Source organism: Protopterus annectens, chromosome 10.part0 (assembly GCF_019279795.1).
Source record: "Protopterus annectens isolate FY-2018-M chromosome 10.part0, PAN1.0, whole genome shotgun sequence".
NCBI lineage: Eukaryota > Metazoa > Chordata > Ceratodontiformes > Protopteridae > Protopterus > Protopterus annectens.
The window spans coordinates 308528439-308545947 of record NC_056744.1 but is presented as its reverse complement, the minus strand read 5'-3'; the positions used below and the strand labels follow the sequence as shown (position 1 = coordinate 308545947).

At 42.3% G+C, this 17509-nt stretch overlaps 1 protein-coding gene across 1 annotated transcript in view; it reads left to right on the top strand.

The window, feature by feature from the left end:
• The window catches only part of LOC122813060 (cyclic AMP-dependent transcription factor ATF-6 alpha-like), a 2557378-nt gene that overhangs the window by 351728 nt on the left and 2188141 nt on the right, over positions 1 to 17509 (top strand). Inside the window, exon 6 of the mRNA XM_044085178.1 lies at positions 6161 to 6367. Coding sequence (XP_043941113.1) covers positions 6161 to 6367 — 207 coding nt within the window. The remainder of the gene's footprint in view (positions 1 to 6160; positions 6368 to 17509) is intronic.

The following is a 17509-nucleotide window of genomic DNA, read 5'->3' as shown; positions in this document are numbered from 1 at the left end:
TCACAAGGCTTTCTTTAGTTATGTTAGGAACCTGGATGGGAATTCCCAGATATGCTCAGAATTGGTCCAAAATGACAAAAAATACACCGAACCCACAGACATTGCCAACATCCTAGCTGACCGGTTCAGTGCAAACTCCCCCCCCCCACCAAATGGGCAAATATCTATCCCAGCAGAGTGCTGCCCCCTTGACATCTCGGATGCTCAGGTAAGAGCCGCCCTCTCCAAAGCAAAAAATACAGCATCAATGGGACCAGACGGTTTCCCGGGCTGCGTCCTACATGAACTCCAAGAAGACCTAAACCCAAACATAAAACTACTGTTCAATCTCAGCCTTACTACAGGATATGTACCCAAAGAGTGGCGTACAGCAACAGTGGTCTCTCTCCACATAGTTGGTGCCTCAACGGACCCTGGAAACTATCGCCCCATAAGCCTGACTAGCTTGGTCTGCAAAGCTATGGAAAGGATCATCATGGACCTCATAAATAAAGATATTGGGGACCTACAGACACTGGATCCTTACCCAGTTCGGCTTTAAGGGCAGATCCTGCCTCTTAAACCTGGTCGACTTCTTTGAAACAGTCACCAAAGGCCATTTACGAAGGGAAGGTGGTCCACACAGCCTACCTGGACCTCGCAAAAGCCTTTGATGCAATACCCCACTCGGGAATTATAGATAAGCTCACCAGCTTAAATATAAACCCCCATGTCACTAGATGGGTTGCAAACTGGCTCAAGGACAGACCCCACATGGTTAGAATTGCTGGAGCCATGTCAGACTCCAAACCAGTTACAAGTGGCGTCCCACAAGACTCAGTCCTGGGACCTCTCTTGTTCAGTATATATTTTTCAGAGGTATAGGCCAACACAGAAGGACTGTGGCTGACCAAGTTCGCAGATGACTGCAAACTGGGTGCCATAATCGACTCTCCAGCCGACACAAGCATCCTCCAAAAGGGCCTCATAGAAACAGACAACTGGCGCCAGAGCCATGGCCTCAAGCTAAACGCCAAAAAGTGTATAGTCATCCCTTTTGGCAAAAACAAAGTGCCCACAAATTACCACATAGGTGGTAATCCATTAAGTACAGAAGAAGTAATTAGGGACCTGGGGACCCAAGTTGATAGCAATCTCTCATTTGACAACCACGTGGCCAAAGTGGTTAGAAAAACATTTTATATAGCCCACCTAATCATGAAGGGATTCACATCGTGCCTCTTTACTCATCCCTCATCAGGCCCATAATCTAGTACAATGCCCCTTTTGGGATGTACCTTACCAAACACCTGCAGCAACTGGAAAGACCCCAAAAGTACCTCACCAAAAGGATCAAAAGGCTCAAACAGATGCCATATGCTGCCCGGTTAAAGAAACTCCAGCTCTACTCAGTGGCATACCGCCTGCTCAGAGGCGACCTGTGCCTGACTTATAAAGCCATGTCCAACCCGGAATTAAGGGACATGCTGCACCTCAAAAAATCCAAATCCCATCGAGCTACACGCTCCAGAGACTTGAACCTCAGCACTGAAATAAATAGGACATGCTGGAGGGACAGATTCATAACCCAGAGGCTCCCTTCACTGTGGAATAAAATCCCAGTCTAGGTTAGGCAGAGTCCCTCATTGACTCTCTTCAAGAGGAATCTTGATGAGTGGATGGGAGATCGTAGGTTTACCCCGGGTATCACTTCTGTGTCACTGTTAGACAGAGGCACAGTATATTAACCTCGAAAAAGGGCATAGCAAAATTAATTTAAAATGGGTGGCGAAAGCTAAACATACTCTGGCTAGGCTTATAAATGCCCTAGGGCAGATAGCCTAGTATGAACCTATGAACCGAATATATATCCCTGGCAGTATATAACCCATATAGCTAAGGCTACTTCATGGTACACTACTGTACTTTTCATGTCTTAGTGAAGTAGGTCTCCTTTGTCATTTTGTACAAGATACATTCTGTGATTTTTTTTTTTTTTTTTGTTAATATAAACTAGTAGTCATGCTAATTGGTCTGAAATTATCTGGGTCTGATATGAGAACCCCCCCCCCCGATGAGGTGGTGCAGCCTGTCCCTATTGGTCCCTATTGGTCCACATGCTAGTATTTTGTTTAACACAACCACTGTACTCCTGTCTTATTTAAAATTGCTTCCTGATCATTCCTGGTTTTCCAGTTACGTTCTTGGCTGGGTGCTACCTCACCATTCCTGGTTTTCTGGTTTGCAATGAGTGCCAGGTTAACCTGAGACTCCTCTGTGACCGAAAGTAGGATTAAGAAAGTAATTCGACATTGAATCAAAATTCATAGTGGCATTTTATTTTCTGTTTGACATTTGTTTACCTGGAAGGTCCGACTTGGAATGAAGCCAATTTTCACAGGAGGCCCGGAGAGAAACATTCCAGATGCATGTCTTTGTGTTTTGCTAGATTATTTATAGGAAACCACCATGTATGTTGTGTGTTCCATGGAACTGCGTTTTTAATTTTCTTACGACCGCGTTAGAATGTATGTAGTTATGTGAAGGATGTGCCCCCCCATCTTGATATTTTTCTTTGTTTAATGTGAAGTTTGCACACTTTTTATACAAGCAGATTCAATATGCTCTTTGACTGTGATCACGTTTTTTTTATTGATGATTTTGCAGTCAGCATTTTTGCATTTCAGCTTCGTGGTGTAATTAACCCCCACCTTGTTATTCACCCTTTGAGACCATGTTTTTATTGGAGAGAAAAGTAACGCATTTCAGTATTTTCTTTAATTTGGGCTGTCTGGGCCAATAAAAAACAGAAAATCCAGTTATGTCTGCTTGGTGGATGGCCAGTGTCTACAGTCTGTGTTTGATCTTGGTGGTGGGAATGGGGAGCAGTTAGCCATCAGGGATGGTGGGAATGGGGAGCAGTTAGCCATCAGGGGTGGTGGGAATGGGGAGCAGTTAGCCATCAGGAGTGGGGAAAGAAAATACTTGTACAGGTTAGCTTCCCCTTTAAGAATGTTAGTGCCCTCCTACTATCCACATTTTGTTCTTCCTTCTCTTGCTGTCCCCATCAGCAGTTCACCTGCTTCTCAGCGGGTCTGTATCAGAACATCGAAGTATTAAAACTTGGAATGTTCTGATATCTAACACTATTCAGCGAACGCTAAGAATAGTGAAGCTGCAGAACAGTGAATTCTTTCCTCTGGAAAGAATTCGGTTGACTGTTTCTGTGGTTTCTCTATTCGTAACGCTGTGGTGGAAAGTTACGGGTTGGTTTCAGGTAAGTGTGCGATTTGTTTGTACGTTAGGGTTACGGGCGGGTTAAGTGAGTTAGGGTTAGGGAGCGGGTTAGGCGTGTGTGTGATAGTGACAGACTTTAGGGTTAGGGGTGGGTTAGGTGAGTGTGCGATAGTGACAGACTTTAGGGTTAGGGTTTGGGTTAAGGTAAGTAGTAGTGTATGTTTAATTTAGTGTAGCATTAGATGTAGGAATTTAAGTGCATGTGTGTGATTGCCATTTGCTTGATGTGCTTGTGTTGTGTGTGTTTTGGAGCAGCGAATTTTTTCCATGAGAAAAAATTTGCTGCTCTGAATGTTCGATATTTTCATGTTTAGATGTTTTGGGGCCGATGAAATAGCGTTCGTTATTTTCATCTTTCGATAATGTGATATAGCTTCTCAGCTATAGATGTATTTTTATTTAGTTGGAGAGAGTTCAAGTGATAAATGTCCATTTCACAAAATGTGAGTGTATTGTCCTGTGTGTTACCCGTCATTGGATACTGTGTTCTGATATAGAAATAAGGTACTTCTTTAACCTGGAGCTTCAGGAATGGGGTGTGGATTTTTGGGTTTTCTGAATGATTTTACATTTGTGTTGCTGTGTAATTTTTTATATTTCGGCTTCACACAGTCATAGTCAATCTTGATAAACTCCTTGTGTTGCAAATGTTTTGCCAAACTGTTGTAATGTTGATGCTCAGGACATAGGTTCATAGGTGAATGTCCATCTAGGCCATTTTAAGCCTAGCCAATTTCCCTTTTGCTGCTCAAATTAAATTACCCCATTTGATATTGGATTGTCTTTGCCTATTCCATGGTCAATAGTTATACATTACTGTAGTGAGAATAACTGATCATACCACTTATAATTTGAGGAACCTCTGCATGAGATAGAACATCTAAGAGCTGCCTCTGCCCATTAGTAGTACAGAGAGAAGTCCTGGGGTAGATTTCCTGCCTCCCTATCCATAGATCCAAGTTGTGCTTCAACAAACTCCCCATCCATGTAAAATGAAGCTCCTCTCTGTCCATGCCACAGAGAAGTGGTTTCCACTGTGAGATATACTTGGCCCTCCAAAACCGTTCTGTTGATGTTGCAGAAGAGGTTTAGATCGCTGGACCAACTATTTCTGATGCCATTTGACTTGCTGATAGGCAGTAAATTCATCAGTTGGAAGATTGCTTGTATGCAAGCTGCAGGTCTTATCAGTTTGTAGGATACCAGGTGTAGTGACTGGACTTTGAGTCAGTCTGCGTAGGACATATTGTTTAGGCTTTGAATCATTTTAGTAATCTATTTCTGTGGACATTCAAGTTGTTGCACATGCCTGGATAGATGCATGTCAAAAGAGCCATTATACCTGATGATTGGCATGATGAGGGCTGAGTAAGTGGGGGACAATGACATCGCAAGATCTAGACACAGCCCCTGTGTTCATAAGTCGTGCAATGTAGAAAGCTTAGATCTAGGCACAGCCCCTTTGTTTATACGTTTTGCAATGTAGAAGGCCTTTTGTATGACAGTGAACACAGGTTATTCGAAAGTTAGGTCATTGTCCACATATGTTCCCAGATCCATAACAACTGGATCAAGTCTTAGGGACGTAATTGCAATGTGGTAGTACTCTGGGGCAGATGACTTCCCAAAAGTTGCAATAATGCATTTAGTTTCAGACCATGATTTTGGAGCCAGTTATTTCTGTGACAAACCTTCCTGCAGGATGGTTAAGACATTTAAGGATTCAATGAATACTCCTTGCGTGCAGTCATTGGCATACTTGGTCATCCAAATCCATTTGGTACTGGCTTGTACTGGATTTTACTTCAGAGGAGTAGATGCCAAACGGAAATATCCCAGCAGAACACCCTGAAGGACCTGCTGGTGATTGGTCTTGTGGAGGCAACTTCCCTGTTTTGATTTCTTGCATCCTTGTGGAGGTAATTTCTCTATTTTGATTTCTTCTACCCTATCTGTGAGCTATTTGGCAGTCCCACCATCCGTCTGTCAACATTTTGTAGGTTATGTGAAGTTTGTTTGGATAGGTAAGTGGAGTTTTGTTTACTAATGCAGAAGCTTTCAGATGCAGTGAAAATTTTGGCATTAAGGTGCGTGTGTGCGCATGTGTGTGATGGCTAGGTAAGAGAGTAGATTTACTATTGTCTGCACGGGGTTATGTGAGGCATGCAAGTCTGAATGTCTTGTGTAGTGACACTGTTGATTAAAGAGATTTTTGTAAGTTGATGTGTAGAGTTGGTAATCGGACAGTGGTCGAGTTAGGTTAGCACACGAATAAGGAGGGACGAGCAGCTTGCGTCTATTGTCTGGTTAAGTGAAGTAGAATCCTTGAAGACCTGGGTCTGTGCTACTTGAATATGAACAGTAGCATCTCCAGGGGACTGAACCTATGCTGGAAGATTCCTAGTATGTGCAGTGCCATCTTCGGAGGCCTGTGCTGAGCATGTGCAGTAGTATCATCTGAGATGTCCGTTATCCTAGCATGTGCAGAGCCGTCATCAGAGGCATGTGCTGAGCATGTGCAGTAGTATCATCTGAGATGTCCGTTATCCTAGCATGTGCAGAGCCGTCATCAGAGGCCTGTGCTGCGCATGTGCAGTAGTATCATCCGAGATGTCCGTTATCCTAACATGTGCAGAGCCATCATCAGAGCATGTGCAGTAGTAGTATTACAGGTGTCTGCTTTCATCTGTGTGCACTTTTTTATGGAAACCAAGTTGAGGCTGAGTTGACATGCCCTTTGGTAAACTTAAGCTTTTGAAAAGTACAATTTACTGTGCTTGATCTCCAGGTGTGTATATTGTCATTGCACAACAAGGATATGATTACTTTTGTTACCAGACCTCTAATTCACAAAAGTAAAATTATTGTGATTGATCTCTTACAGTGAAGCAAGCTTTTAACACCCGTGACAAGTTGCCACAGCTGATATGCAAACCACTTATTCAGCCCAAGCTGCCTGTGCTTTCATCGGTGCATATTTCTCCAGTTGTTCCACCAGTACCTTCAAATACCATCATCATCCAACCACTGCCGACAGTACTGCCTGTGTCTAAGCAACAGCGTAATGGTGTTCAGTCTGCACAGACGAATGGTAAGTGCAATTCTCCCATGCATGAGGTAGCTTACTGATGAGACCAGTGTCTTTTCCACAATATTTAATAGTGCACTTGTGTAGCTGGCTGGAAGTCCTAAAGTGAATTACGTAATGATACGTTTTTTTCCTCTTTTTTTAATTTCTTTCAAGTCTTTTGGGTTTCTAATACCATGACCGGAATGGACCCATTTCTTAAGTCAAAGTATGATTTAAGTTCACAAAATTAGTATTGTTTCAATCTTTGATGTTAGCTTTTCGTAGCACCCACAACGTGCACAGTATTAACTCCTCCTGCAATCCGTACGGAGTTACATGCATCAGTAACATATCTTAGACGATTGTAAATTCTGTTTTACAAGACCCATTGCTCCTACTACTGTTGGAACCATCTGGGTTATCCTTCTTTAACATTGCCTTCGTTTCTGCCTGCAAATCCTGGTATTTTATGACTGTGTCTCTGTACATAAGACACTGTAGTCACTGGATGTAGTAATTTCAGTGATCAATGCTACATTTTATTTATTTTATTTTATTTATTTCACATTTGTTGACCGGGAAAGTCCGACTGGATACATGTCCATTTTCAGCGGAGGCCCGGGGAGAAAAGCTCCACAGTGAATGAATATAATGCATTTAGATAATACATAGGACTCAGTAACAAAACAATACATAGAACTAAAGAACAAACAAAACAAATTAGTTTCCTATACTAGAAAATGGTACAAAGGAGATGTAGTAAAAAAATAAGTTGACTTTTACTGGATTACTGTATCTGGTTTTCTCGCATCTGTTTTTTGAACTGTTGGTAATGGGTGATCCTTTGCGATATAAACTTTATTTTCTGTAATGCTTTGTGGCTCATGTTTCCAGTGTTTTTCAGCTACTGCATATTATAATGTTTGCACAATCCCCAAAGCAACAGTCTTGCCACATTATTACGTTCTTCAGTATACAGTTTTTCTGCCATTTGTGTATCACAACCAGCAACAAGGTGTGTCACTGTTTCCAGTTCTGTTTTACAAAACCTACATTTATCTTTCTCTCACATGTTCAGTGGAAACCAATGTGTAGTTTGTCCGTTATCTTGGGCCGCCTATATTAACCTTTCATATTTTGGTTTAAATTCACGTCCCCTTAACCATTCCTGTGCTTGAGCCTGATTAACATGGGTGTTCCAAGAGTTGAGCCTGAGTAACATGGGTGTTCCAAGAGTTGAGCCTGAGTAACATGGGTGTTCCAAGAGTTGAGCCTGAGTAACATGGGTGTTCCAAGAGTTGAGCCTGAGTAACATGGGTGTTCCAAGAGTTGAGCCTGAGTAACATGGGTGTTCCACGAGTTGAGCCTGAGTAACATGGGTGTTCCAAGAGTTGAGCCTGAGTAACATGGGTGTTCCAAGAGTTGAGCCTGAGTAACATGGGTGTTCCAAGAGTTGAGCCTGAGTAACATGGGTGTTCCAAGAGTTGAGCCTGAGTAACATGGGTGTTCCAAGAGTTGAGCCTGAGTAACATGGGTGTTCCAAGAGTTGAGCCTGAGTAACATGGGTGTTCCAAGAGTTTTCTGTACTTGCAACTGTATTCATGCATCAGGCAAATATCTCACTACTGTTCCTTCAAATTCTGACAAAGAGCATCTGTCCAGTACCTGGATCTGCCCATGCTTCATGCCATCTTAGTGCTCATTACGTTTCTCATGTCTCAGGGCTTACTACTGACCCAACTTACTAACCCTCTAGTCTTTCATCTCTGTATTACATGACTTGTCTTATAGCTAATTTCCAACCGTTTCTTTTAGACTCCACTTGTATCTGACTTCCCCTCCTTAGGAAACCATGACTTGTATCTACTGTAAAAGTGTTTGAGACTAAAGTTTGTATGTAGTGTTTTCTAACTTTGTTTTTCATGATATCCACAAGTTATACTTTTGTTATGGTGATAGTCTTTGAAATCAATGTAACTTTCTAATCTTTAAATTGTTTTTTTTTTTTAGCTTTTCTCTCGGCGTCTCTGCTGAAAATGGGCACATATCCAGTCAGACTTTCCGGGTAAACAAATGTCAAATAAAATAAAATTTTCCACATTTCTTGCCTTTTCATATGATACTTCACCTTATATTCTTTTGTTTTTTAGCACATTCAGTTGCTACATTATTTTTATCTACCCCCTTGGCACAGCTATACTTCTGCTAAACTAAGTAGTGAAGTCATCTTAGACTTGTTCTCTTCATGATTTAAAACTTTCAGTACGTTTGGATCTTGTGAGATCAGTAGATTATGTATGCAGTCCCATGACTGCAGATCTATTCTTGCAATGAATTTTTAGGAGGCCCGTACCTTCTGCAGAATGGGGAATTATATAGTCTTGGTATGTACTGATTTATATAAATTATTTGAGCATGAAGCATCCTTCTTGTTTTCCTGTCCAAACTATCAAACACCTTTTGGGGTCCGTCATTCACACCAAAATTGTATGTTAGGACAGGAAGAGCAAATTGGTTTATAGCTTAGACTTTATTCGTAGATGTCAGTGCTGTTTTTAATATTAATTTTAGTCTTCTAAAATATTCCTAAGTTTTATTCATATTTGTTCATTTTATTGTTGATCCTTTATCAGTTCCCAAATATTTATACATCACCCTCTTGCTCAAGTTCTTTCATATCACATTCTTGTCCCAAACTGATGTTTCCTTGGTGCTGCAGCTTTTCTCTTTTAAAGGTTGTTTTTGCACATTTATCAGGACCAAATGACATTCTTACATCAGCTGAAAAAGTTTTGACCACTTGCAGTTGTGCTTTCAGTTCCTCATCTGATGAACAATACAGTTTAAAATCATCCACAAAAAGGCAAGTCTTTACAGTTTGTTGTTTTCTGGTAGCCAAATTGTAGGCATGGCCTATTCTGTTAAGTAGACAGCTTAATGGGTTAAGGGCAAGACGAAAGGGCAGTGGTGACAGTCACCCTGGAATATCTCCTTTTTGAATTTTTATCGCTGGAATAATAATTTGTCCCTTTATCATGGCTTAACTGCAGAGTGGTCTGCCACTGTTTCAGGGTCACTGTAATGGGGTGTATCTTGTACATTTTTAAGCACTCTTTTATCCATGAATGTGGAATACTGTCAAATGCTTTTCTGTAGTCTATCCATGCCAAGCTTAGATTCTTCCCCTTTTTTTACAGTTCTCCAGTATGACTTTAACAACAAATTATCCTTTGTTCCATATGATTTTTTTCTGCAGCCCGCTTGTTCTACTGCCATGATTGAGTTTTCTTCTAAATGACTGTAATCTCTGCCAGCATAAATTATACGTCGTCTGAAGGCAAGTTCTTGGTCTATATTTTTAGGGTAGCTTGCAGGTTCACTCTTAAGTAGGAACATTGTTTTTCCTGTTAGCTAGGTTGGTGTCTGTTCGGTTGTGCATATAGAGAGTTCTTATTCATGGCTAAACCTTCGCCAGAAATTAGGTTCTGCACCTGGGCCTTGGGTTTTCCAGTTAGATGCTTTTCTTAACTTTGTTTCAGTCTCTCTGGCTAATACTTCATGACATTTCATATCCGGTACATTTGAACTTCTTCTTTTGTTTCTTCTGTCCATTTAGCATCTTTATGTTCCACAGGATCTTCATAGATATTTCTCTAAAATGTATCTATTTCTTATTTTTTGCTGGTGGTTCAATTCCTTTTGCCTTGTTTCCCAGTTCTCTATAAAACTTTCTGGGCCATCGATAAATTGCTTATTTTCTACTTTTCCTTTATATTTTTCTGAGTATCTTTTAAGTTTTTCTGCCTGTGCTGATATTTTTAATTTATTACTTGTAATAGTGCATATAGCTGTGGTGGTGCAGCGGTAGTGTTGTTGCCTCACAGAAAGAGGTTCTCCCTTTCGATTCTTGGCTGGAGCGCCTTCTGTGTGGAGTCTGCATGTCCTCCCTGCGGGTCAAGTGGCGTTCGAAAGACATGCGTAGAATGGGCGTGCCTTCGTTGAAGGTTGGACGTCGAGCTGGCACCTCGGCACCCGTAAAAAAAATCTACTGCCAATCCTTAACGGACTGGAGTTCCGCTGTGGCGACCCCTAACCAGGGAAAAGCCGAAAGAAGAACAAGAACAACAACATTTGTGATGGTGCATGATATATCCTGGTCTTTTCTGATACTACACATTGCTTTTATCACGTGCATCTTTCTGAGTATTTTTGTTGATCTGGTCCCTCTTCTGTACTCTTCTAACAGTGACACTTCGTGTCTTAACTGCTTTATAGTTTTCTGTATTCAATTCCATGATGGCATTTGATTTCTACCCTTCTGTTCCCTTAATGCCCTTTCTTTTTGTGGTAAGAATTTAATTTAGCTGCATAGTAATATATCCTGTTTAATTCTGTTATAGCACACAAATCTGTATGAACAGTCCTAATTACTGTGTTCATTTGTTTTATCAAACTTCTAACTTTTGGGTTTTATTGACTTTCTGTAGTCTTGCCTTCATTGATCTTAATATGTCTGCCCATCTCTAGTAAATCAAGCAACTCTTCTTTTATATAATTTTCTTCTAAACTGAGGGCACATGCTTTGTTCTCCATGTCCTGTGGGCATTCTATAGAAAGTTCCAGAGCATCTTCCTGTGCTATATTCTCTTCAGTTTTATCCTGCATCATCCATTGCTCTAGTCTATGGAAACTCACTGGCTTGTCACTGTACAACATTGACCGTGTCAGTTGCCACAATTTCCTGTTTCTTACCTTGCTTTGCAACTCCAGCTGAATTTTTGGTTTCCTGTGGAAGACTTCAAAGTATCTTCATATAGCAACTGATAACATATTTCCTGCTCCACAGGTTTCTCCTTAATTTGGGGATCTGTTGCTCTATCCTGCTGTAATGTTATCAGAGTTAGACTTTCTACACTAAATTCTACACCTAAATCCTTCAGTTTGCAGGTAATCCATAACCTCAGTTTCTATGCAGATTTTCTGTATCCAGGACTGTATGTAAGCTTCTGGGCCCCCCAAGCCTTTGGGTTGGGGGAATGTCTTCTAGCTTATCAGTGGGGGTGGTAAGCACTAGGTAGCCTATCTACCACAAGAGGAGTGGTTGCTGGCCCAGAATTTGCAGTATATTGGCCGTTTGGGCAGATTTTTCATCTCTTTCAACTTTCTGGTTTAAAAGTCCATGTTTGCGCTTGTTTCCCACCTTTCCTGTAACTAGTCTAGTCCAGATACAGATATGCTGTATCCAGGACTGTTTACAAGCTTCTGAGAGGTGCCAAAGTCTACTCTTCAATTTTTCCCTTAGATCTGCTAGTTCTCTCATCTCCTGCACTTTTACTAGCTTATTAGTCTAGCACTTTACTATACTAGACTTCTTGTAGTAATTATTGTAGCACACAAGTGCTACTACCACTAAATGTTTTACAAGGAAACCGCTCCAGTACTTAATACCCACTCCTCCAGGCATGTCTAAATGTCAGTTCCCTGTGCTTCCCCTTGTCTAAATGTCAGTTCCCTGTGCTTTCTCCTATTAACCGGGTGAACTTGGGCATCCTGAGGCAGTGGAGCAACTGCCTCATGTACACGACAACCCTCTCCTTTTACCTCTCAACACTCAGACTTGCGAGAGATGCACTTGTATATCCAAATTGGAAGCCATGCACTCTCCAGCCAAGACCGGAATAGCTGGTCAAGAGGAGATCAACACTTGCACCACACCAGATGGAACACACAGCCCTCCAGAACACACACCAGCACTGCCTTCACATAAAAACACAAACCACACACCCACCTTCGTGGAGGCTCTCAATAAAAATCTACCCAAACAGCAGAGACCTCCAAGGCAGAAATGCACTCTACCACCTCAGCACAACACTAATCACAAGACATATAACTCTCCTAATCAGTGTGCCACTCAACCAAAGCCCCAAAGGCAAAACAGCATGCCCAACACACTAGTCATAGGTGACTCGATAATGAGGCACACTGATGTCCCACTCACTAGGTTGAATAAAGAGAAAGTAACAGTCAGCTGCCTGTCAGGTGCCAGGTTCCGCCACATAACGCACGCACTCAAGTCCATCAACAACAGGTGCAAATATGACTGTCATTGTACATGTGGGTGTGAATGACCCAAGATGTACCTTCTTGACCAACATGAAAAGAGACATGGAGGAGCTCTCGGATTATATAGCCCAGGTGGGTGTGACCCTAGCCCTGAGCAGCATCCTACCATCATCCAGGATACCACAGTACAAGCAGAAAATTACTGATTTCAACAATTGGCTATTTTTCTGGTGTCATTCTAGGGGGATCCAGTATCTGTCTGCTTGGGATGACATGATTGACAGACCTCGATGCTTTGGCAGAGATGGCCTGCATCTGTTACCCCTGGGCTTCCGGATACTGGCCAAGGCTCTTGCCACCCCTATAGTGGCTTTTTAGGCTGTGTTCCAAAGACCAAATTACTACCATAACAGCTACAGACAAATGCAATCTGAGGGTTATGCTGCTCACCCCTAAACGTCTAAATCTCAAAATGCACTCGCTGAAAGCACTAACTAAAATGGAGAACATCGACATTTGTGCTGTAACAAAGACCTGGTTCAAGGCAGCAGAAAGCACCCCTGCACTGCCAGGCTATAACTCATTCCACACCTTTCGGCCCCAGAACTTGGACCGAAACTCCAAAGGCGGTGGTGTTTCCATATTCATAAAGGATGCGCACACCTCCAGACTGGTACCCCAACTTAACGCATCAGAGATACTTCAGGTGCAGCTAACATTTAGGTAGGACAGCGATTCAGGTCATAACCTGTTATAGGTCCCCATCCATGTCCCAAGACTCGCACTCCATGTTCCTAAGCACTCTGGAGAATATTAGGGTCCAACCTAATACTCATACTGGGTGACTTCAACTACTCCTCCATTAACTGGGAAAACTACTCCTGTACCAATACACTTGCCCAACACTTCCTGGAATTCATTAATTCCAATTCCCTAGACCAGCTCGTTCTTACCCCCACTAGAAGTAGCAACATCCTTGACCTGGTCATTACTAACATGGGCGACCGTTGCTCTACACCAGTAGTCAACTCCTCCCTGGTTAGATCCGACCACAAACTAATCACCTTGGAAATCCACAGCCTTCCCTCTCACCTCCCCCCTCAAAGGTAACCACCATGAAAAATTTCTCCAAAGCTAACTTTGAGCTCTTAAAAACAGAGGTGGCTAAATTCACGGCACCCATGCAAATGGAGAATAGTTGCATGACTGCTGAATCATACACCAATGCACTGTGCGAACATGTACACAAATGCAGGGATCTCACCATACCCAATAGATCCAAGATGCACTCCTCAAAAAAAAAAAAAAAAAAAAAAAAAAAAAAAAAATGGAAGCCAATCTGATGGTCCCCTGCCATAAACAAACTCTACAATAGAAGGAGGAAATTGATGCGGAATAAGGTGAAACTCCCAAGACTGGAAAAACTCCCTTACCAGCCTCAACAAAAAGTTGAAATCCCTCATCAAATCCTCTAAAGCTAGCTATGAAAACAGAACTGCAGCAGATAGTAAAGACAACCACAAGGCCTTCTATAGTTATGTAAAGAATCTCCACAGCAATACCCAGATTTGCTTTGAGCTAATGCAGAATGGTACCTCCTATATTGAGCCAACAGATATTGCCAATGTACTGTCCGACAGATTCAGTGCCAGCTTTACCCGACCCCCCCCCCCAAAAGACCAATCACAATACTAGTAGGTTGTCAGGCACCCAGTATTACTGCTGCACAGGTTAAAACAGCAGTGTCCAAGGCCAAGAATACAGCTTCTCTGGGACCTGCCCTGTTCGGTCACAGCCTCACCTCAGGCTTTATTCCTACCAAATGGTGCACTGCTACAGTCATTCTTCTCCACAAAGGAGGAGCGACTACAGACCCTGGAACTATCGCCCCATTAGCTTGACGAGTCTGGTATGCAAAGCTATGGAACACATCATCATGGACCTAATAAACAAGGATATAGGAAATCTCCAAACTTTGGATCCCGTGCAGTTTGGTTTTGTGAAGGGTAGATCATGCCTGCTCAACTTGGTCGACGACTTTGAGTCAGTCACCAGAGCTGTGGATGAAGGCAAGGTGGTTCACACAGCCTACCTTGATCTGGCCAAGGCCTTTGATACCATTCCCCACTCAGGAATCCTAAAAAAACTCACTAAGGTAGGCATCTGCCCCTATATCACTAGGTGGGTTGTAAACTGGCTCACAGATAGAACCCACAGTGTGAAAAAAAAATCCAAGTCCAGGTTAGGCAGAGTCCCTCATTGACTCTCTTCAAGAGGAATCTTGATGAGTGGATGGGAGATCGTAGGTTTACCCTGGGTATCACTTCTGTGTCACTGCTGGACAGAGGCACAGTATACTAACCTCGAAAAAGGGCATAGCAAAATTAATTTAAAATGGATGGTGAAAGCCAAACACACTCTGGCTAGGCTTATAAATGTCCTAGGGCAGATAGCCTAGTATGAACCTATGAACCTAAAATAGCTGACTCCAAGTAAGACTGTCAACCAGTCATGAGTGGAGTCCCACAGGGATCGCTTCTGGGTCCTGTCCTGTTTGGTAACTACTACTCAAAAGTCCAGGCCAACACGAAGGAACTGTGGCTGACAAAGTTTGCAGATGATTGCAAGTTGGGAGCCATTATTAACTCCCCAAGTGATGTTGACATCCTGCAGAAAGGCCTCACTGAAACTGACGACTGGTGTCAGAACCATGGCCTTAAGCTCAGCGCCAAAAAATTTCATCATCCCTTTTGGGAAAAACCCAGTTCCCATGAATTACCACATCGATGGTAGTCCACTCAACACAGGTGATGTTATAAGAGATCTGGGAACACAAGTCGACAGCAACCTGTCTTTTGACCACCACATTGCCACTGTGGTCAGAAAGTCCTATGTGGCACAACTCATTAGTAAGGATTTTTCATCCAGGAAGAAAGAGGTCATTGTCTCCCTCTACTCTTCCCTTATTAGGCTAATCAAGTACAATGCCCCATTTGGCATGTACCTCACTAGACACCTGCAACAACTGGAGAGGCCACAAAAGTACCTCACAAAGAGGATCCTCGGCCTTAAACACTTGTCTTATATGGGCAGACTCAAAAAACTCCCAACTATTCTCTGTCTCATATCGCCTACTTAAAGGCTATCTCTGCATGACTTACAAAGCCATGTCTGACTCAGCTCTGTTAGAAATGCTACATCTAAAGAAATCCCAGTCCCTCTGCACCACATGCTCTAGAGACCTTAACCTCATTACCACAATCAAGAGAACATGCTGAAGGGACAGGTTCATAACCCAGGGACTGCCCATGCTATGGAATAGACTTCCCATACATGTCAAACAGAGCACCTCACTGGCCCTCTTCAAGAGAAATCTTGATGAGTGGATGGGAAATAGAAGTCACCCTGGGGATCACTCCAGTGGCTCTACTCGACAGAGGCACTGAGATTTAAGGTCAGGTGGCACTCTGCCAGGGTAATCCTATGGGCTAGGCTTGTAAAGGTTCCAGGGCTATTAGCCTAGTACACACCTATGAACCTGTTTAACTTTTCCATCACTAATTCTCTTTTCTACTTTCCTCTTTGTCTTCTTATTTTTGTATTGTAAGATTTTCCATATCCGTATGTCTTTGCCTGTATTTTTCTTCAAATATCTTTGGTGCTGCTCTTTTTGGATTGATTAGTTTTGCTTTCTCCTTTGCATACAATATGGCACCATATTAAATCTGTTTTCTTTCCCATGTCCATATTTCTAATTCGGATGTCTCCATCTCCTCCTGTTTCTCCTTACTTGGAGGACACATTGTCCCATCCTCCTGTTACACAACTTGTGATAGACTTTCTACTCTAAATCCTTCACTTCACAGGTATTTCCATAACTTCAACTTCTGTTTTTTAACTTCTATTTTGCCAATCTTCTGTTCTGTGGTCTCTCATTGTGATCTTATTGTTTGTATTGTGAAATATTCCATATCTGAATGTCTTTTCCTGTATTTTTCTTTGAATAGCTTTGGGGCTGCCTTTTTGAATTGATTAATTTGGCTTTCTATTGCACAGTATCAGATTTATTCCCATGTCCATATTTCTTTTTATACCTTTCAAAAATCTCTGGATTTTGTTCTTTATTTTTGCGCTTCCTCATTTGCTTCTTTTTCCAAGCGGCACAAGGTTTCTTGGTCTATTTAATGTTTTTTTACATAAGTCTGCTGTATTAATGAGCGCACATTTTTATTTGAAGCTTCTGACAGTTTTTCTTGTGCAAGTATTTTTCTTTCCTGTAATTTCTCAGTTGATCTTTTTGTATACCTTCTATCTAGAAATTCTGGGCTTCTTGCATAATAGTAACAGTCTTCTTCTTCTTTCAGCTTTTCCCGGTTGGGGGTCACCACAGCGGATCACCTGTCCGCTCATGATTGGCAGTGGAGTTTTACAGTGTCAAGTTGCCAGCCCGGCGCCCAGCCTTCCACAGAAGGCACACACACTCACACCTAGGGCCAATTTAGAGTGTCCAATCCACCTGCAGCATGTCTTTGGGATGTGGGAGGAAACCGGAGCACCCGGAGGAAACCCACGCGACCACAGGGAGGACATGCAGACTCCGCACAGAAGGCACCCCAGCCGAGGATCGAACCGGAGAACCTCTTGCTATGAGGTGACAATGCTAACCACCGCACCACCGTTGCCGCCCTGCATAATAGTAACAATACATAATTTAATTTCTTTCTTATCCTCAATAGTCCACTCTATCGTCTTTGTCTCTCGTTTTTGGTCCATCAGTTTTTGTGATTTTTGTAGACTACTACTTTGTACAACAGGGGTGGCATCCTCCCCTGGGCCTGGAGTATTCTACACTGTCATCTTTTCCAGTCCTGGTACCATTGCGCCTACTAGAATGTGGCACTTTTTTTCCTGGGTCTTGTGCACCCAGCTATCGTTTCTGTTTTTTTAACCTACATCTGTCCATGATATATGCTATATAAAATACAGTCAATATATCAGCGTCTTCTTGGTGAGATTTTTTGAGCAGGGCCCACCTTCTGAAGGTACTCACCAAAACTTGTGGATGAATTCATTTCCAGCACTACTACTCTCCTTTACTTG